The sequence below is a fragment of the Ailuropoda melanoleuca genome, chromosome 3 (assembly GCF_002007445.2).
Source record: "Ailuropoda melanoleuca isolate Jingjing chromosome 3, ASM200744v2, whole genome shotgun sequence".
Classification (NCBI taxonomy): domain Eukaryota; kingdom Metazoa; phylum Chordata; class Mammalia; order Carnivora; family Ursidae; genus Ailuropoda; species Ailuropoda melanoleuca.
The window spans coordinates 17,584,142-17,607,600 of NC_048220.1; the positions used below are offsets into that span (position 1 = coordinate 17,584,142).

General features: G+C 38.3%; 1 protein-coding gene across 1 annotated transcript in view; it reads left to right on the forward strand.

The window, feature by feature from the left end:
- The first annotated feature begins 1,025 nt into the window (after positions 1-1,025).
- CCDC192 (coiled-coil domain containing 192) overlaps positions 1,026-23,459 on the forward strand; it is a 194,027-nt gene continuing 171,593 nt past the window's right edge. The window contains 2 exon segments of the mRNA XM_019809288.2: positions 1,026-1,144; positions 6,201-6,252. Of these exon segments, the coding sequence (XP_019664847.1) occupies positions 1,026-1,144; positions 6,201-6,252 (171 nt within the window).

The window sequence follows — 23,459 nt, forward strand, 5'->3', positions numbered from 1 at the left end:
TACCCAATTTTTGTACTTCGAAGCCTAGTTGGTGTTGATTTTTCCACCCAGAACACCAACCGTTCCACAGTTCATAACTTTACTCATAGGTTTTGTTTTGTTTAAACCAGGAATCAGGGTGACTTAAAATCCTATTGTAGAAGTAAATGCTAATTACATTCTTTAACTGATAAGTTCCAACTCTGCCCACTACTTCTGCAGTCATTTGACCTATCTCTAGAAACAAATTCTGTGATTAGAAAAATTGCTGTCCTTCCAACCTAAGTTATTTCGGGATGAGCTATGTGATCAGGTTTGGGTGAGCCTAGGACAGAAAGAATCCAAACCCAGAAGTGATTCCCATCTGTAGACTGCAGAAGTCCTACAGGTACTTCCTGCCAGAGCAGGAAGTTCAGTGCATACAGGCCGACCTGGGACCATGAACACAACCAGGGAGAGATACAGCAACTGGCTGGAAAAAAGTGGCTGGTGTCTTTGGCCAAGAGAAGGGAAAAGGAGCAGTGGTGCAGATGAGTTGTGACAGTGAACAGAATGCCAGCTAATCGGGCACACTTTACCACCTCTGCAATCCTGCATCAGGAAAGAAGCCTCTGTCAGGATGTAGTGAGGTGGGATCTTCTGTCTGGAGTCTGTGGGTCCTAGGTAAAGAAGAGCATCACAAGGAGGGGGTGTCTGGGGCAAAAACTACTGCCAGCCTGCAAAGCAACACATTTCTGTGTACGCACCCCTCTTAGACAAGCAGTGTGACTGTCAACACTGGTTCTAGATGCAAGCATGCCACGGCTTGAGCACAAAACCACTGCTTCTGGCCTGCTTTGAATGCATTTTCCAGAAATGATGAATATGTGGTGGCTCTTCATGAATACTCAAGCCTGGATCTGATTTGTGAGATGTTTTGAAGGGTTACTGTGGCTTTGTAATTGAGACTTTTTTCCCCTTGGGAAGTAACTGTGCTTCCCACAACCATTGTGGTTGCCTAGCAACAGGGAACAGTAGAACAGTCACAGGGATTCTGATGCTAAGGAATGGGGATAGTTGATGTCTGTCCCATGGACTGGGTACACCAGTGGGCCTGACTGGAGATGGGAGAATGTTATAGCAAGAAATCTGTGGCCCCAGGGTCTGAAACCCTGGAGAGAATCAGGTGAGTTCCCAGCTCCTTCTGTCTCAAAAAAATTCATGGGAATTTCTAGATAAAGGAGATTTTACTCAGTGCTTCAAAGAAAACCTTTCTTTAAAGGCTGGGGAAAAACATCAAACAGACTTTTCACCTTATCCTGGAAAATGACCCCTTTCTTTGAATGGTGCTTTCATAGGGCAGGGGCTGATACACAATAGGTGTTCAATAAATATTTGTTGAATGAATAAAATGTCCCACACTTGCTCTTCTCAAAATCACATACTTACCCCAGCCATTTTATTGGCATGGGGAGGGAAGGCTGAGCCAGCCCTTTATTAGAACCGCTGTAGTGAAATGTCACCTTCACCACTCCCTTGCCAGGAGATATTCACCAAAGAAGCTAGGTCATTCCAGCTCTCCTCAAAAACCCAAATCAGCTCTGGCTACAAACATGGAAGTAAAATGCTCCTCTGTAATTAATTTACAGTTAATCACTGGGAAATTCACATGTTGGCACAATATGCACTTGCGCTTTAAATGCAGAAATACCTGCCACTTCGCGTTTTCTTTTAAGCCTGGAATAGGAGACCATACCCCCTCTGTAGAAAGAGCTGGATTGTGGCGGGTGGTGTCCTGTGATGCGTACACTGTAGCTCTGCTTAGTTAGGCTTTAAAATGTATTTTCATTACATGAAATGTGTGGGCCTTGTTTTTATCTGCTTTTCACCTTGGGTCTATGGTTCATGGATGCTGTGGGAAATTCACAAGTCCCCCAAAACTTTATGTGAGATGTTGTTTCTATATGCAAAAGGTCTGTGACCTTCAAATGATGAATAGTCTTTGGGAGGGAGAGAGTCTTTTGTCTGTTAAAGAAAATGAAATTTAGCAAATGCTCATTTTCTTTTAAGTTCCCTGAACACAGCACCTAAAGAGATAATGTGTCAATGTGCTGACAATTGGAGAGGTGAACATAGCGTTACCGAATGAAGAGAAAATGCCCTGTGATTAACAACTTTCAGATGAATAGCCCCATGTACAACGAGCAGGGAGGCCAAGCGGAAAGCAGCACTGTGCTCTCACTGCAAATTATCATTGGTGTTTTTGTTCTCCTGGTACATGGAACTGAGCGTTCCATGCAAGTAGAGAGCAGGGCCTTGAGCCTGGACACAGCTGAGTACATACTACCTTGGCTAACCCTTAGGTGGGTTCACCTCGAAGCAGGAGCAAACTGGTCCCATGTGCCTGATGGTCTGCCCTACTTTTCCCTCCATCCTTCTTCTCTTCTCATGCCCTTGAGACAGATATTCTCTACAGTTTATAGAAACCAAATGGGAACTTGCTCCTATGTTGGTCTAAGAAAAGAGGGTTAGGCCTTGGATGTGATTAACCTAGGGAATGAAGAAGGCATTTTTCCAGGAAATTCTTTCCCATAAGAACTGGGTGCTCAATAGCTGTACTTCCAAACCAGTTTTATTAAAATCTTTTATTCACATGGACTAAGTGGGAACTGATTCCTACCCCCATAAAAAACAGGGCAAAAAGTTTGGAAAACAGATATTTCACTGGAAGGAAGGAAATATTTATGTTCACTTGTCACTTACTGAGAAAAAAAATGGCTGTAAAGCTGAAATGTCCTATTAATACTCCCTGCCGATAGAAATTTAAAGGATTTTCTCAGTTTTTCCATGAACCCGAAGTAAAACAAAACCACTGCAATAAAAACAAGCTTCATGAATACATTTGTTAATTCTCATTTGTTTTCTCTCAAGGCTAATAGGCTTTCTAAAGCCTTTCTCTCCTGAGTTATGCTACAAACATGACTTGTACTGTGTATGCTGAGTAGCTATGGTTACTCTGAGGCCATGACTCATGACCTTTAAATATTACTGTCAGGCAGCCAAAGCTCCCTCACTTTCAAATCAGTAGTTTTGTTTCAGGCATTATGAAAAGAAGGTGGCTTCGAATAGTACTTTCTCTTGTACATTTGTGGCGCATCTGAATAGGCACATGAGGGTACTGTACTCACAACGCTTTGTATTTTTTGTTTGGCTTCATTCACTGATCGTGTATTAATTTTTTTGCGTGGTATGTCACTGGGTGAATAAAGAACAAAGATATTCCTTGTCCTCTAGGAGATATCACTGAGGAGTGCAAAAACCTAGGTTGACAAATAATTATTTACATGATGAAATGTAATCAGGGCTACAAGAGACAGACGTCCAAACACTGCTTGTGGACACAGAGGCAAGAAACACTTTCGACTGGTAGGATCAAAGAAGCTTCAGGAAGAGGCCGAATTTGAGTTGTGGTGTGAAGAACAGGTAGGATTTTGACAAACATAGAAGAGAGCAAGGGCATTCTTGTCAGAGGAAACAACCAAAGAAAACACACACTCTGGGAACACGGGGTAGTACAGTTTGATGAGAATATCATTTTTGTGAGATGCACTCATAGAAGATAAAATTAGTTAGAAGGTAAGAGGGGGCAGCTTATTAAGGTCCTTCAAAACCATTTGTTGTCCAGCAACGAGATGACAAAGTTTGTTTTCCATTTCATGATAAAGAGGTACTGTCAAGTAGAAAGCACCAAAATACTGGTTTTTGCTGATTTGGTATGATGCGAGAAGAGCAATTACAACCCTCAGAACCCCAGCATGTCCTTCCACTGAGTGGGAATCTAATTAATTTTGTTCAATAGTCACTGATTACTTTGTGAACATTTTAAAAGCTTTTGAAAAGTGAAAGACGTGCAATAACATGGAAATAAAATAATACATTCTTTAGGGAGACAGTAGGATGGAAAATAATAAAAGTACCCTGTGATTTTAAAGTTAGCCTTATTGGCTGGCAGCAGCAGAACAAGAAGTTAAGATTGGGGGTTTACTACATCATCCATTTATTCATTCATTCTTTAAAAAAACATTTATTGACTATCCTAGCCCTGTTCAAGATGCTAAGAAAAGAGTAACAAAATAACAATAGAAAAAATTCCCTATCCTCAAGAAGTTTGCATTTTCAGTTGAGAAGAGACATAGTAAAAATAATTAATAAGCAAATTCCATGGTATTCTAGAAGGTGGTAAGTATAGCAAAGAAAAATTAAGGAACGTCATGAGGATGGATAAAAGGCAGGAAGGTTAATTTTTTTTTTAAAGCTTTATTTATTTTAGATAGAGCAAGCACTCAAGTGCAGGGAGGAACAGAGGGAGGGGGACAGAGAGAATCTCAAGCAGACTCCCTGCTGAGTGCGGAGACAGACTCAGGGCTTGATCTCATGACCCTTGAGCTGAAATCAAGAGTTGGGTGCTCAACCCACTGAGCCACCCAGGCACCCCGAAAGGTCAATTTTAAGGGAGGGTGCATATGGTAGTTCTCACTGAGAAAGGATATTTGAACAAAGATAAGAAGGGAGTGGAAAAGAGTCAAGCAGACAAGTATGGAGTACATGTTCCTGGCATTAGGACTTGAGATGAGAGCCTATATGAAGAGGTTGAAGAACAGTGAGGAAGCCAGCAGGACTGATTGAGGAGAGTATCAGTTGAATTCAGGGAGGCAAAGGTGGAGTTGTATGGGAGAGGGAAGTAGGGGTGGGATGGAATCCTACAGTGGATGGGAAGGGTGAATGGGTGAGACATCTGTAGGACCTCAAACGCCGTTATACAGGCTTCAGCTTTTATTTTGAATAAAATGAGATCCCTTACAAGAGGGTTTTGAGCAGATGAGTGAAATAATTTTTATGATGGTAGATGTACTGAAAATAGAATGGAGTGGGCAAAGATGGAAGCAGAGAGCACCATAGGAGGCTAATGCAATAATCCAGGCAAGAGATGATGGTAGTGTGAGGCTTGGACCAGGGTGTTAGCAGTAGAGATGGTGAGAGTTGGCCAACTACTGGATATATTTTGACTGTAGAGCCAAGAGTTCCCTGTTGGTTTGGATATGGATTCTGAGACAAAAAGAGGAGTCAAGGTGTCAGCCTGAGTGAGTGGAAAGATGTTGTCATCATCAACTGAGATGGGGAAGACTGCAAGCAGAAGATTGGGGGTGGAAATTAGGAGTTAGGTTTGGAAATGGTGAAATGGAGATATCTATTAGACATCCCAGTGGAGATGTCAAGAAGGCAATTGCATGAATGAATCTGGAATTCAAGGGAGAAGTCTGGAGATGTGTATTTGGCAGTGATCAGCACATGGACAAATTTAAAGCCATGAGGTTGGATGACATCACCAATGGAGTGGATATGAATAGTGGACAGAGGAAGCCTTGGAGCGTGCCAAAGGTGACAGCTCAGGGAGAGAGAAAGACCATCAAAGGAAACTGAGAGGGAGCAGCAGGTGGGATGGGAAGTAAATCTGGGACCTTAGGATGCCCTGGAAGCCAAATGCAGAAAGCCTGTCAAGGAGGAAGCAATGAATCATGTCAAAAGGCGTCAAGTAAGGTGAGATGTGACAAAGGATCACTAAACACAGTGATGTGGAGATCGTCGGCGAATTAAGTGCCGTTTCTGTGGAATAGTGCTTGTGAGAGTCTGTGGAGAGCTGCCTTAACAAAAAACAGGAGAAGAGACAGAATACAGCCTCGTCATAAAGGGGATCAGGGTCATCAAGCAGAAAGTAAAGGGTTAAGAGGGCTCAAGATGCAATAAATAACAGCATGTTTGTAAACTACTGGAAAGGATCCCAGAAAGAGAGATTGAGTGACAAACAGTGTAGGAGACAAAGAATTCCTCATGTCTGCTGTTTCGCAGGATGATAGGCTTTCTTCCACTTTTTCTTTTTCCAGTTGAAATAAGAGATTTTGCAGGTTTTCAGAACAGACTGTACTGTTCAGACTGCTTATTCTCAAGAGAACCTTTAAAGGCTATTTTATCTTTGAGTGAAGTTTACATTCCGTAGTTTTGATTTCCTTTAGAAAAGTTCAGAAATTGACATTTGGAGGAAATGCTTTACGACAATTATCTTCAATGTCACAGTGTAAAGATCTATTTGATGTGGGTGTGTGTGTGTGTGTGTGTGTGTGTGTGTGTATACAAGTGTGTGCACACCTGAAATTTTGGAATTCTAAACTCTTACTTTATTTCAGCACCACGTCTGCAAGTTCAGAGTCAAATACACAACAAAGAAACAAAAAACCGGTAAGAAATGGAAGTTTGCAAGACTTTTTTTAAAAAAACATTACAGTTAATAAAACTGTAACTTCTTTAATTAATGCTGAGATTTTCCTGATATAGTTTTGCTTTCACATTTTATTAGTAAGGATTTTAAAAATAAATCATGGAATATCCTTTTTTCTAGTAGAATGCTCCCAAGTGGGTAGAGTGCCAACTAAGCTATATCATTGGGCAGAAGGAAAGTTAGGTGCGCCGTGCTGTGGCCCACAATATCACGGACATCCTGGTTACTCCGAAGTATTTGCTTGTATGTGAGGAAATTCTGGAATTCAAACAAGGTACAGATTGGGTAAATCACAGTATGCATTTTATTTAGGCTAAGGGTTAAATCACAGTCTATTCTAGATATTTCCAGTTCACGTTCTTTCACGTGGGCTGATGACATTCCTAGTTCTGACCCTTGAGATCTTGTCTCTTCCGTGAGCTTACTTATACCCTGGGACAGCTAGGTTCTTTCTACCTGAGCCTCATCTAGTACCTGTCCAGGCCTCAGGTAGCAAGCGTGAAGGCTGTTGAGGAATGTTGCGGCTGGGTGATGGGGACGCGGGAGCGCATTATACTAGTCCTCCACTTTTGTAAGAGAATTTGAGAATTTCCCTTAAAGAAAAAAATAAGCTATCTGTACACCCTTGATTCAGTTTTAGTAAGGATCCCCTAGACTCTTTCAAAGACGTTTCTGGAACAACCCTTTCTAATGTACAGGCAGTGTGGAATAGAAGAGCGAGCACAGGATTAGGAATCCAGCCCAAGTGTCCACCTCCAAACTGTGTGACAGTAACCAAGTCATTTAAGCTCTCAGGGTCTTATATTTCATCCATAAAATCAGAATACGAACTGTAATAGTCTGCTTCGAATACGATGTGAGGGATGTGAAAATGGTTGGTAAAGCACCTACGGGTGCACTAGAGTATAGCTGGAATCGATAGCATGCAGACGGGCTCCCCTGTGGGCCAGAGGGCCTTGATCTTGGATTTCTCGATTTCTTTCTGGATTCAGCAGCTCTGCCCTACCACTCCTGTCCCATCTCAGCATCACCAGCTAAGAACAATTCATCTAGTGAAGCACATATCCAGAATTGTACTCCTGCTGTTATTTTTTTCAAAGACATTAACGTTTCTTTTCTAAGGTACATTCATTTAAACAGGCCCCAGACAGACAGGACTTATCTCTCAAATCCATAATTATCTTCAGGAGGAGGGTTTTGTTAAAGAAACAGAAGTCAAGGAAGACTAGCTTAGACCAGTAGAACATGAATTTTATTAAAAATATACTTGCTGACCGTAGTGATCATTTAATCTTACATTGCTTTTTTTCAGCTAGCAAAAAAAAAAAAAAGCTTAATAATGAAGATTTTTAATACATAAGTTGGAGCTATTTACAATTCTATTGCCCAAAGACAAAGTATCTCTCACCAGTACCATACGAAAACATTTTTTTTCTCCTCTTAGAACCCTTAGATTAGCAGTTAAATTGCAGTTTTAGAAATGAGAGACTTCAGCTCACCAATCTCCGTTTACTGCCTTTCCCTCTAAAAACGCTAATCAATTAGCACCCTAGAGGTAACCCTCTAGCTGGCTGAGTGTGACACTGAAAAGGACAAGGTGCCAATTACCACATTTAGGATTTCTGCCCAGGGCTCCCAATTAGCTTCCCAGAGTTCAGAATCTACTGCTTTCAATTTACATTTAATACAGTTTGGTGCCCTGGGGCTGCAAGTAGCTGGTTCTGCTGTGCTCTACTGGGTTTCTACATTTCTAAAGGAATACATTGAGCTGGAGGAGGTTAAAATTCGAGACCTCCAGGCCATAAGACATCCACAATTACTGCTGTCTGCTCACCACTCAATGCCTTTCAGATCTTGCCACTTTCGGAATGGTCACTCAGCAGAGCCCATTCTGCTCCGTCCCATGAGGTACATACCAGTTGCAGGTGGATTGCATCTGCCTCTTTTAAACAGTGGCAGTTTGCTTTAGCCGAAGACATTGAAATTGAAGGATGAAATCTGTTTAATTCTGTGACGATGTCTCCACCATCCACGCATAGTGAAACACTCTCCTCCCTCCTATCTGGAGATGGTGGTTTCCTGTTTGTCTTTAATACACTGTTCTCTGAATACTACTTTAATTTTTGGACTCTCCTGGTAAACTACATGCTTAGAGGGAGAACTGGCCTTTCTCTGCTCGAGTCCCTGATAGCAAAGCAGCGCTCAGTCATTATTATTTGAAACAGAACAAAGGGACTGAGCCCCAGGCATAGTCCTATGCGATTGACAGAGGCTGTCCCTCTGTCCTTACAGCATCAGATGGGGGTGGGTTTCAGAATCATCACTCTCATACTAATACTTTCGTTCTGATTATTACCATGTTAGTAACTAAGAAATTGCGATTTGGGGAGGTCAAGAAAGATTTCAGCTATTGAGTGACCAAGGAATATGTGTGCACCATACAGTAGGAACATTCTGGAATCATGAGGTGTTAGCTTTTTTTAGATACACATCTCGGGTGCCAGGTTGTCCATGTTTATCTGTACCCTATTCTTCTGGGCCTGTTGGAGGATTAGAATGTTATTTAAACTCTTGCCTTTGCTGCATTTTAATATCTTCTGACAGAGAACAGCTAGTGCATATAAATCACCTCATTTGAAGCTGTTGAGGAAATAAAAATTCTGTTGTAAGGAGGCTTGACCTGAACCAGATACCTGGCTCAGGATTTCTCCCTCTGAACTCTTCCTGCCAACTGTGACACACGGAGATGAATGATGTAAAACACATGATGTCACTGGTTATGTGACATCTTCCAAAAGTGAGGATGTGGGTATGAATTCATTAACGCTAGAATATGTATGGAAGTAGTTCGCTCATTGTGCAAAACTAAGCTTATTATAAAACCTCATAAACCATTTAGCTTTCAAGCTATAATTTAGCGATGACTTCATTAAAGAATCATTATCTTAGGTGCCAAAAATATGAAAGCACTTTTTTTGAATTTTTAATTTGTGAGGTCAAATTCATAGCACACTACAGAGAAAGACAGCTCTCCAAAACGATCTTAAGGTAGCTGAATGCATTTGCATTTGATAAACTGGGGAAGGCAAGCAATGCCTTAAATTGTGTCAAATTGTATAAATTCTGTTCTTTTAATGCTTGGTATGATATAGTATTATGTTCACAGGGAGCAGGTATTTGGTGGCATTCTTATCGTTCTAAATTTTAATATTCTAAAATGGCCTTCAGAAAATTCTCCCCATTGAGGAGCAAACTTTCAAATCATTTGTTAATATATTACTTGTGTTTTAAATGACCATTGCAAGTGATTTAAAGGAAATATTACTATTTATTCTTAGAATGAGATCAATATGGAACTGTATTCCTATGTATATTTAAACATAAAGATTTGTGGCTGTTCTAGGAAATTGGATATATATATATATATTTCACTTTAATTGGTGCGAAATGATGTCTCAGAACTTTTTATTTTGGATTTCCTTCTTTTCTCTGTTCTTTCTCTCTCCTTTCTTCTTCCTTTCCTTTCCTTTCCTTTCCTTTCCTTTCCTTTCCTTTCCTTTCCTTTCCTTTCCTTTCCTTTCCTTTCTTCCTCCTCTTTCTTCTGTCTTTTACTGTCAAGCAAACTTGACAGATTTGAACTGTACAAGTTGATGAGTTTTGACATACGTATACAAACCAGTCAAGAGAAGGAAACTGTTTATCACTCCCAGGAGTTTCTCATGCTCCTCTGTAGTCTCTCTCAGCCACTTGTCCTCACCTGCCTATAGACCATTCTCAAGGAAGCACTGATCTGCTTTGCGTCACTGTGTATTATTTTGATTTCCTTGAGCTTTATATAAATGGAGTCATACAGTATGTACCCCTTTTGCTGGCTTGTTTCACTTAGCAAAACTATTTTGAGCTTCATCTATGTTGTAGTGTGTATCAATAATTCATTTTTATTGACTGGTATCCTACTGTATTGAATGTATGTTTATCCCTTCACCTGTTGGCTGACATTTAGGTTATTTCCAATGTTTGACGCTTACAAATAAAGCTGCTATGAACATTCCTATACAAGTGTTTGTGTGGACATACACTTTCTTTTCTCTTGGGTAAATACCTAAGAGTGAAACGATTGAATCATACGGTAGATATACTTTTAATTTTCTTAAAACCCATCAAGCTGTTTTTATATCATTTTACATTTCCACCAGCATGTCAAGAGTTTCAGTTTAACTACATTCTCTCCAACCCTGTGAGGGTCAGCCTTCTAAGTTTCAGCCATTCTGATAGCTGTTGTAGTATCTCAGTGTGGCTTGAATTTGCATTTCCTTAATAGCTAATGGTGTTGAGCACCTTTTCTTGTGCTTATTTGCCATCCTTACATCTTATTTGGTAAAGTATATATTGAAATCTTTTGTCCATTTTTAAATTGCTTGTTTCTTATTATTGGATTAGAGTTCTTTAAGTATTCTAGACACAAGTAATTTTTCAAATATGTGTTTTGCAATTACTTTCTGCAGTCTCTGGTTACTCTTCTCATTCTCTTAACAGTGTCTTTAGAAGGGCAGAAGTTATTAATTTTTATGAAGTCTAATTTATCACTTTGTACTTTCATGGATCAGGCTTTGGCATCTGATCTAAGAAATCTTAGCCCAAGGTTACAAATATTTTCTCTTATTTTTTTCCAGAAGTCTCATATTTTAAGTTTTACATTTAGGTCGATGGATTGATTTTGAGTTCATTGTGCTTGATGATGACTCAAAGCTGAGTCTCTCTCTAGGAATTTCCTTCAGCTGAAAGAGCTCTGATGCCCCACGGTCATCCTTCATGGGATCATCTTGCATCCAGTGACTGGTTGATGCAGGGCCACAGGACCAGGTCTCTTTCCTTAGACAGAGGACAATTCTGAAAGGTCAGACCTGATCCACAGCCCTCATAGAATTGCTGAGGCTTCTGTTGCGTTCCTGCTTCTCTTTCCCTTTAGAGGCATCCCAAGAGTCACCTCCAGTGAGCTGCTCCCCAAGAACCCTAACTTAATAGAATCACAAAATCAAAACAGGTCTAACCTAATGCAAAAGGTTTTGCAAATGGAAATTCATAGGAAATGCAAAACAGCCACTGTGCTGTCACTTAGGACAAGACAAAAGATGGATAGATACTGTCGTTGTAATTTTGATAGGCTTTCAGAGAAAAATTTCTTCATAGAAGAGATTTAATGAATATACGTTTGCAGACTTTAAGGAAGCAAAATATTTAATAAAGTATGATAATGTCCATTTATTCGATTTAAAAAAATGGATTTTTTTCCCACAAAAGAACAAAAATAGTATAAAAATTGAGTCTTTACTTCTGGGGATCTCTGCTAGTTATCTAGATAGTATCTAACATAACATTACTCTGTCTGGAAGAGTAATGCTACCTTCCCAGTTGCTGGGATATGAGATAACACATCCATTACAGTTTTTACCCATAGTTCAACCTCTCATATAGCTTCTTTCATGTTGCGATCTTACAATAATTGAGGGGCTGATTCATATCATACTCTCCTGCCCCCATCCCCACTCTGTCCCTGTAGAATCATCTCAAGTTCACCTAACCTAAATTGTACAGCCTAAATGTTATACATAAGCAACTTCAACAGAGATTTCAGATCAAGTAGTGCCTTGAGTGGTAGTAGTGACAGTAGACTCGTAACTGGTGAGAAAGACATTTCTTCCTTCAAGAAAGACCAAAACTTCAATTCATTTCAACTTAATCTGATTATCATTCAAATTTTTGCATGCTATCAGTTGCAGGCAGCAAATGGCTCATATTTTATTTATCTGAAGAATTTATTTCTTCTTCACAACATCCATCCAAGCTGTAACGGGGAGGGACCCTATCACAGTTACTAAGAGACCCTCTGGATGGAAACTTCACCTAGGGATGCGCTTCTGCAGTCCTCGAAGGTAGCAAATGAAGGAGGGATAAATTGGAAGTTACATGCACCACTTCTTCTATTTCATTAGTCAAAGAAGTCACATGGCTTAAAACAGCTTCAAAAGCTGAGGAAGTGAAATCATATCCTGAGCCTAGGAAAATTTTCAAAAATATGTTGGTGGAAAAAAATTACAGCAATATAAAACTAGCTTTAAAAAAAAAAGAATCAAACCTAAGGAAAAGAAAAAGAAATGCTATAGATTGATACAAAAGAAAACACTAGCTCTAGAATTTCTCATTTTAATCATAAGTTCTATTTAACTTGAGAACAGAGGCCATAAGAAAGATCTTAGTAGTTCAAAATGGTGTTGGCCAAAGAACTAAGAAGTGTTCTTTAAAAAATGATCCTTCACAAGCAGTTGGGCCAAATGAACTATTTCCGTTTTAATTTCTATGATAAAGTATATGTATAAGAAACAAAAGGTCTTGTTTTCACATGCAAATGTGTTCCTTTATTTTTTTTTAAATGTCAACAGGCAAAGAAATTTAAAAAACATGTGGCACTGAAACAGATTGTTTACAGATAGGATGTTTTTCAGAATTTCCCCAAGAGGCATCAGTGGCCGAAGCATTTGAGTGTCTGCAAATTTGCTTCATCAAATGCCCATGACATTTTTTTCTCCATTTGGCATCTTTAAATGGCAAAAAGTTTCAAACAACAGGCACTATTTGGGGAAAGCATGCCAATTGGTGCTGTGTAGTGCTGACACATTTTATTTTCTGTGAGGGTGGAAATGTTGAGAAGTCTGCATGCATAGAAGGAAGGAAATTGTGAAATACAAAAATGGGACAGAAGTTAAATGTATACATATTTAAACAGATGAAAGTTAAGTACATATATTTCATTTACTTCCAGGGCTACTCTGAATTGGTATTCTGAATAAACCCAACTTTCATGTGAAATTTGCTCAACTTCTCAAACCTGAATGTTTAGATCAGAGGAAGACATGGCAAGAGGGATGTGTGCTTTCGGACCATCTAATCAATCATTCTGAGTCTGAGAGCACACTTCAATTGCTGTGGTCTGAAGAAAGAAACTTTCCAAAACTTCAAAATTTCCCTGACAGAGAATATCCTTCCTTCAATCTAGTCTTTCCCAAAGGAGTATGTCTCCTTGAGACTGGAAGAGTGACCCCTGAGGAGGAAGCGCAAGGATGCAGGCTCTCAGGGATTAAGCTTGGCCTCTGGCTGCCCTCAGTCTCATCAGGCAGAAAGAATAACATCGGCTTAATTTGTTTTGATAGCTTTGTTAAACTGAAATTTTCTGCTGGGAATAATAGCCCCAGGTTGTCATGTCAATAGCTGAGCCCTTTGTGTTAGATCAAGTATCAGAGTCAATTAGTTATTTCAAAACGTGTCTAATAATTTGAATCAATGTGATGTGTTATCTGTACTTAATGAGGTTCAGAGAAATTGAATGTTTCTCCAAGTTTGATTAGAGTTTGCTTCTTCAAAAAGTTGACTCTCTCCTTGGACAAATTTATGCGTTAATACACAAGGATGAAAAGCTAATTTAGTCTCTGAAAATTCTATATCTTGTAAGAAAACTTACCACTATTTCAACACATTTATGAAGCATTTATAAGTATTCAAAATAAGTAATAGAAAATATTTGTACCATCTATCACAACATAATATTCTTAATATGTTATGGTCTCATATAAATCAATGAGGAAAAAATTAGCCCTTAAAAAGAAAATGGACAAAGGACACAAATCACAATTTACAAAAGTCTTGAGACAGACAGATATCTAATAAGATGTCCAAATTTGAAAATATCACATATTATGTCCAAATAATAGCAGGCCAAGACACTAAAAATTTCTAAACTTAGATATCATATTTACTTGTAAGTATGACAGATATAAAAAGAATTTAGAAGGAGAGGGTCCAAGATGGCAATATAGGAATACCCTGAACTCACCTCCTCCCACAGACACACCCAATCTACAGCTACATATGGATCATTTCCCTCTGAAAAGAGCTGAAAACTAGATGAACTACTTTCTAAAGCAAAGTATCAAAGGACCAAAAGACATGGGTAGGAGAGGCAGAAACATAGTCTCATAAGCTTTTCACCCCTGGCCACAAACACAATAGGGAAGAACCTCACCAGACAGGCATGTCTCCTAAAGGAGCGAGGTATTGATGTCCCCTGCCTTGGGCACCCCAGCCCCTGGGATCTGCACTAGAAAGATGAGCTGCCAGTATATCTAGCTTGGAAAACCAACAGTGCAGATGTCCAAGAATCCCAAAGTGCCAGGGGAAACTGAAATTTCCCCTTTTGGAGGGCTCACATGTGGTCTCACTCATCCCAAGACCCAGTGAAAACATAGCTTGAAAAGTACCTAGACTATATGTGAAGGAGATTCATTTGGTCATGTTGAGGTATTGGCAGGTGGGTGGGGGTGGGGAGGGGATGGCTGAGACACTACTCAGACATAGAGGCATTGGGGAACGCCGCTGTTGCACTTTCCGCAGAGCCTGCTAGGGCAAGAGGATGAACTCAGATACTGCACCCTCGTATGCCTTGGTGGCACAGCCAAGGGTGAGCAGTTGGGGCATCTGCTGAGGCAGGAGAGCACAGTTGGTTGCAGGCTCCCTGGATCTCTGGCTGGGGCAGGTGAGTGCGAACAGTTGTGTCATTCTCCCACTCCCATCCTAAAGCCAGCATGCTCTCACAGACAAGGTACTCCTTTGCTTCACTGCTGAAGCCCATAAGTGTACACAATCAAGACATTCCCACTGCTTTTCTGAAGTCCTGCCTACTACACTCTTCAGCAGCCTTGCTAAAGCCAGAGTGTGCATGCAGTTGCCACAGGGGACATCCCTTGATCACCTGGTGGTCTTGAGGATGGATGCTCCAGAGCTCCACAGGACTGTAACAACCAGAAAGACGGTTCTTGTCAGACACCATTCTCAGGGCACCGTATAGACAGCAGGTTAAAATACACCCTCAGTCTTTCTTGAAAAATGCCCATTTTCTTAGTCTGGAGCTTCAGCCCGACAAATAGGCTTCAGGTTTACCACACATTGAGGGCTAAGGAAGTATCCAGGGAATGTAAGCAGGGAGACACCAGCCTTGTGTATCCCTTGGCCTCAATAAGACTTCTCAGAAAGGGACTTACACACTTGTCTGGAGCCCTGATTTTTCAACTCTTGTCCAGAGGACATCTTTAGATCTCCTGATCTGGAAGTCAGCAGAGCTTACAGCTTCAGTCCCACAGGACTGTATATATTGGCATACTTTAAAAGCTGATGCTGGAGTCTGAATTCCAATCAATCTGAAACCAGGTGCTAAATGAGATTCCTCTCCTTGGATTACTGATAAGTCTTCACACACACCTAACAATGGGGGCATATCAAGAATAAGTCAGGCAGTTAAAATAATCACAAAAGTTCAAGAGACAACCAAGAGCTGGGCAAGGTTGAAGGAGAAGAATTATCACCTTCACAGGGTCACTACTTCAAGACTGAGCGATGTAGCTGTTCTGCCTAATACATAGAAACAAACTCAAAGAGTCAAGCAAAATGAAGGAATAGGGAAATGGGAAATATGTTCTGAACAAAAGAACAAGACCTTAATGATATGGAGATAGGTAACCCTCCTGATAAAGAATTCAAAGTAATGGTCATAAAGATGCTCACTGAACTCAGGAAAAGAATGGCTGAATGCAGTGAGAACTTCAACAAAGGAAGAGAAAACCTAAAGTTCCAAACAGAAGTCACAGAGCGGAGGAAGACAATAACTGAAGGGAACAACATGCTAGAGCAGCAGCAGACTGGATGAAGCAGAGTGAATTAGTGAGCTGGAAGACAGCGCAGTGGAACTCACCCAGACAAAGCAGCCAAAGGACAAATGAATGTTTAAAAAATGAAAATAACTTAAGGGACCTTTACAACAACATAAAGCAGAATAGCATTCCCATTATAGAGGTCCCATAAGGAGAAGATAGAAAAGGCAGAAAACTTATTTGAAGAAATAAATGATAGATGAAAACTTCTCTAACCTAGGGAAGGAAACAGACATCCAGGTCCAGGAATTCCAGAAAGTTTCAAATGAAATGAGCCCAAAGACAGCCACACCAAAACACATTAAAATAAAAATATCAACAGTTAAAGATGAAGACAGAATCTTATAAGCAGCAAGAGAAAAATAAATTGTTATGTACAAGGAAACTCTCATAAGGTTATCAACAGTTTTCTCACTAGAAACTTCGCAAGGCAGAAGAGAATAGCATATTCAAAGTGATGAAAAAAAACTAAAAATCAAAAAAGGTCCCACCAAAAATATTCTACCCAGCAAGGTTATCATTCATATCTGAAGAAGACATAAAGAGTTTTCCAACAGGCAAAAGCTAAAGGAGTTCATTACTACCAAACTGGCCTTACAAGAAGTATTAAAGGGACTATTTTAAGCTAAAAGGAAGTGTCACTAGTTAAATACAAAAGTGAAAATCTCCCTAGAAAAGGTAAATATAGTGTCAACCATTTATAAAGTTGCTAAGGAGTTTAAAACAAAAGTAGTAAAATTAACTAAAATTACAATTAGTTAAGTGATACATAAAATAAAAAGTTGTAAAAAGTGACATCAAAAGCATCAAATGTGGAGGGAGCAAAAATGTAGTTTTGGAATGTGCTTAAATTTAAATTGCTATTAATTTAAAATAGACTGTTAGATATGTAGGGTGATATATGTGAAATTCACAGTAAATACAAAACAAAAACTTATAGGAAATACAGAAAGGAACATGAGAAAGGAATATAAAATAACACTAAAAATGTGATCAAATTAGAAGGGAAGAGAGAGAGCGAGAAGAAAGGAACAGAGAGGAACTACAAAAACAGCCAGAAAACAACTAACAAAATGGCAATAAGTATATATCTATCAGTAATTACTTTAAATAAAATGGACTAAATTTCTAATCAAAAGACATAGAGGGGCTGCATGGGTAAAAAAACAAGACAGATACGTATACTGCCTGCAAGAGATTCACATCAGACTCCCAGACGCTGAAAATGAAGGAATGAAAAAAGGTATGCTGTGGAAATAAAACAAAAAGAAAGCTGGTATAGCTATAATCATAGCAGACAAAATAGACTTTAAAGCAAAGATTGTAATAAAAGACAAAGACAGGCACTACATAATGATAAATGGGTCAATTCAGTAAGAACATTAATATTTATGAATATATACACACCCAACATAAGAGCACCAAAATATATACAGCAAATATTAACAGACCTAAATGGAGAAATTTCCAGCAATACAATAGTGGTAGGGGATTTTAACATCTCACTTACATCAATGGATGGATCATCCAGGCAGAAAATTAACAAGAAACATCAGCCTTAAATGACACATTAGACCAAATGGACTTGATATATATATGTATATCAATGTACATAAAACATTCCATCCAAAAGCAGCAGGATACACATTCTTCTCAAGTATACAAGGAACATTTTCCAGATGGATCACATGTTAGGCCACAAAACAAGTCTCAATGAATTCAAAAAGACTGAAATCGGGGCGCCTGGGTGGCACAGCGGTTAAGCGTCTGCCTTCGGCTCAGGGCATGATCCCGGCATTATGGGATCGAGCCCCACATCAGGTTCCTCCACTATGAGCCTGCCTCTTCCTCTCCCACTCCCCCTGCTTGTGTTCCCTCTCTCGCTGGCTGTCTCTATCTCTGTCGAATAAATAAATAAAATCTTTAAAAAAAAAAAAAGACTGAAATCATATCAAGCATTTTTTTTTCAGATCACAATGCTATGAAACTAGAAATCAAATACAAGAAAACTGGAAAAAATAAAATAACATGGGGATTAAACATGTCACTAAACAACTACTGGGTCATAGAAGAAATCAAAGGAGAAATTAAAAAAATACCTAGAGACAAATGAAAATAGAAATATGACATACCAAAATCTATGGGATGAAGGAAAAGTAGTTCAAAGAGGGAAGTTAATAGCAATACAATACAGGCTTACCTCAAGAAACAAAAGAAATCTCAAATAAATAATTTAACTTTATACCTAAAGTAACTAGAAGAAAAAGGAATGAAGGCCAAAGTTAGTAGAAGGAAGAAAATAATAAAGATCAGAATGGAAATAAATGAAATGGAAACTAAAAAGATAATAGAAAAGACTAATGAAACTAAGAACTGGTTCTTTGAAAAGATAAATGAAAATGACAGTCTTTACCCAGATTCACCAACAAAAAAAGAGAGATGGCGCAAATAAATAAAATATGAGATAAAAGAGAAGTTACAACGGATACCATAGAAATACAAAGGATATAAAGGGACTACAATGAACAATTATATGCCCATTGTGGATAAGTTCTTAGACATTTATAATCTTCCAAGATTGAATCATGAAAAAATAGAAAACTCGAAGAGATCTATTAGTAGTAAGGAGATTGAATCTGTAATCAAAAATCTCCTAACAAGTAAAAGTCCAGGACCAGATGGCTTAGTGAATTCTTCCAATCATTCGAAGATTTCATACCTATCCTTCTCAAACTCTTGCAAAAAATTGAAGAGGAGGAAAAGCTTCCAAACTCACTTTACTAGGCCAGCATTACCCTGATATCAAAACCAGAGACTAAATGCACACACATACATACACACACAGACACACACACACATTACAGGTCAACATCCCTAATGAACAAATATGCAAAAATCCTCAGCAATATTTTAGCAAACCAAACTTAGCAATACATTAAAAGTATCGTACATCATGATTAAGTGAGATTTATTCCAGCGATGCAAGGATGGTTCCAATCCACAAATCAATCAATTTGATAGACCACTTTAACAAAATGAAAGATAAAAATCATATGACCATCTCAATAGATGCAGAAAAAACATTTGACAAAATTCAACATCCATTTATGATAAAAAGCACTCTACAAAGTGGATATGGAGAATGTACCTCAACATACTAAAGGTCATTTATGACAATCCCATAGCAAATATCATACTCAGTGATGAAAAGCAAAAGCTTTTCCTCTAAGATCAGGAACAAGACAAGGATAGCCACTATTCTCACTGTTATTCACAGAATATTCAAAGTCCTAGCTGTAGCAATTAGGCAAGAAAAAGAAACAAAAGGCATATAAATTGGAAAGGACTAAGTAAAACTCTCAGTATTTGCAGATGACATGATACTATACACAGAAAACCCAAAGAATCAATAAAAAAACTGTTAGAACTAATAAATGAATTCAGTAAATTTGAAAAATACAAAACTAATATGCAGAAATATGCTGCATTTCCATATACTAGTAATGAACTATCAGAAAGAAATCAAGAAAATAATCTGATTTACAATCACATCAAAAAGAATAAAATAGCTAGGAATAAATTTAATCAAGGAAGTGAAAGATCTGTATACTGAAAACTATAAGACACTGATGAAAGAAATTGAATAAGACACAAATAAATGGACAGATATTCCATGCTCATGGATTGGAAGAATTCATATTGTTAAAATGTTCATATTACACAAAACAATCTGTAGATTCAATGCAATAAAAATTCCAATGACATTTTTCATAGAACTAGAACAAAAAATTCTAAAATTTGTATGGAACCACAAAAGACCCCAAATTGCCAAACGATCTTAAGAAAGAAGAACAAAACTGGAGGTATCATGCTCCCTGATTTCAAACTATACCACAAAGCTATAGTAACCAAAACAGTATGGTAATGGAGTAAAAATAGACACATAGATGAATGGAACAGAATTAAGAGCCCTGAAATAATCCATATATATATATATGGTTAATTTATTTATGATCAAAAACATACAATGGGGAAAAGACAGCATCTTCAATATGTGGTATTGGGAAAAGTGGACAGCTATGTGCAAAAGAATGAAACTGGAATACTATCTTACAAAATAAACAAAAATCAACTCAAAGTAGATTAAAGATTTGAATGTAAGACCTGAAACCTTAAAACTTCTAGGAGAAACCAAGTGGGTAAGCTCCTTGATATCAGTCTTAGTGATTTGGGGGGGATCTGATTCCAAAGGCAAAGGAAATAAAAGGAAAATAAATAAATGGGACATCAAACCAAAAATCTTCTGCATGGAAAGGAAACCATCAACAAAATAAAAAGGCAACCTACTGAATAGGAAAAAACATTTTTGAATTATATATTTGATAAGGGGTTAATATCCAAAATACATAAAGAACTCATAAAACTCAATAACTAAGTATCTGATTAAAAAATGGGCAGAGGATCTGAATAGACATTTCTCCAAAGAAGAATACAGATGTCATAGGCACATAAAAAGATGCTCAACATCATTAATCATCAGGGAAATGCAAATCAAAACCACAATGTGATATCATCTAATACTTGTTATAATGGCTCTTATAAAAAAGACCAGAAATAACATGTGTTGGCGAGGATATGGAGAAAAAGGAACCCTCATGCTCTGTGGGTGGGAATGTAAATTGGTGTAGCCACTATGGAAAACAGTATGGAGGGTCTTCAAAAAATTACAAATAGTGGTGCCACACAACCCAGAAATTCCACTGCTGGGTATGAAAATGAAAACACCAAAATCAAAAATCAAAATCAAAAAGATATATGCCATCCACACATTCAATGCAGCATTATTTATAATAGTCAACATATGGAAACAACCTAAGCATCCACCAATGGATGAATGGATAAAGAAAATGTGAAACATATATGCAATGGAATATTACTCGGCCATAAAAATGAAATCTTGCCATTTGGCAACATGGATGGATCTTGGGGCTATTATTCTAAGTGAAATAAGTCAGACAGAGAAAGACAAATACCATTTGATTTTATTTATACATGAGATCTAAAAAACAAAAGAAACAAAACAAAACAGGACCCAAACTTGTAGATAGAACAGATTGTGGGTTGCCATAGGGGATGTGGGTTGGGAGTGGGCAAAATGGGTACAGAAGATTAATAAGTATAAGCTTCCAGTTACAAAAAAAAAGTTATGGGGATGTGATGTACAGCATGGGGAACACAGTCAATAACATTGTATTAACTTTTTAAGGTGACAGTAACTAGATTTATTGTGGTGGCCATTTGGCAATGCATATAAAAGTCAAATCACTTTAATTGTACACCTGAAACTAATATAATATTGTATATCAATTATACCTCAAAAAAAAAGTATTGAAAATGTCATTACTGGCAAAGTTGTAAGAAAACTACGATTCTCATATACTGTTGGTGGGAGTGTTAATTGGGGGGATGTAATCAGAAATACGTATCAAGTATGTACTCTATAACATCCAGTAACTACTTTTCTCATTTATATTAAGAAAATAAAAAACAAGTCCACAAGGATGTATAAATATGCTTATTACAGGGTTCTCCAATTATAGGGAAAAATATATGCACACAGTAAAATTTATTCTGACCTTTAAATATATGGTAATTTTTAAATCAGAAATTATGGAATATGGGGACACTTCACTGGCTCAGTCACAGGGTCATGAGTTCAAGCTGCACGTTGGGTGTAGAGCTTACTTTAAAGAGTTATGGAATAGAACATCTATCATTCAAATATAGTTTGTATCTGTGACCCATTACTAATTGCAAATGATTCCAGTTTAGCCATATATAACCATGTATACTGTGAATCGATGCTTTACATATTATGCATCTCACAGGTACACACATACAAGTCTAGAAAGTAATGTACACACACACACACAAAATAGAAAGTAATGCACCAAATATGGTCTTAGTCTGCTTGGGCTGCCATAACGAAATACCACAGATTAGGTGGCTTCAACAATAGACATTTATTTCTCACAATTCTGGTGGCTGAGCAGTCAGAGATCGAGGTGCCAGCACAGTGAGGTATTGGCTTGTAGCTGGTTGCCTGGTTGCTGTATTCTCATATTATTGGGGCCAGGAGAGGGAAGGGAACTGGGAGAGAGAAAGGGAGGAAGGTAAAGAGGAAGAAGGAGAGAGAAAAGGTACCAGAGGGACGGAACTCTGCTTTATTCTTTTAAGGACACTAATCCCATCATGAGGACCCCACCCTGATGACTGTGTCTAAACCTTATGGCTTCTCAGAGACCACACCTCCTAATACTATAACATTGGAAGTCAGGACTGCCACTTATGAATTCCAGTGGGCAGGGGACACTTTCAGACCACAACATGCAACCCTCTCTGGATGGTAGAAATCTGGATGATTTTCACTTTACTTTCATACCCTTCATCATATCTGAAGTTTTGGGACATAATATATAGAAAATCCATGGCACAGAGATGATGTTAATACATGTCTTTTTCCCTTTCTCCTTTCCTATCCTTATAAAATTGAAGTCTACTTTATCTCTCCTCCTTTTCTCAACCTATATGTATCACATTATGAGCTCCTGCAGGGTTATATCACATTATGAGCTCCTGCAGGGTAGGGAATTTGATTAATTCATCTTTATCTCCCGGGGTTTAGCTCTGGGTCCTACTTAAAAGGAGCTCAATAAATGTGTGAATGATTCTCATGTGTTTGTTTTTGAATTACTGGACATATTGTGTTTTTCACTTAGGGAAGAAAATGTTCCTGAATTATACATTTAATGCAAAGGAAAATTAAATTGTGAGATATTTTTAAATTAAATGTGGTTCAGAACATTCTTTGGAAAGGAGCAAGCCCTGTTTTGCTTCCCTCAAATGCCTAAGGAAAATGCTATAAATTCTAGAACAGCCTGCTTTCCCTAGGGGCTCTTTCTACTTGGAATCTTCCTTAAAATAGAAATATCTATGTCCATGGTGACTATATTCTGAATCCTATTAATTTTTCTCCTTCCGAGTAAAGCAGTATTTGGGCTTCTGGCCTTCAGATGTGTTCTGACATTCTTTTTTGATGATCATGTCCCTGAAAATCTAGAAAAAAGGCTCCCATAATAACTTTCTTTATGGCTGCTTAACATGTAATGTTGAGATCCCAATGGTCCAATTTCAAAATTGAGTTGTGGTTTAAAGAAAGTCTATGGGGCGCCTGGGTGGCTCAGTCAGTTAAGCAGCTGCCTTTGGCTCAGGTCATGATCCCAGGGTCTTGGGATCAAGCCCCGCATCGGGATCCCTGCTTCTCCCTCTCCCTCTCCCCCTGGTCCCCACTCATGCATTCTTTCTCTCTCCCAAATAAATATAAAATATATACTAAAAAAAAAAAAAAA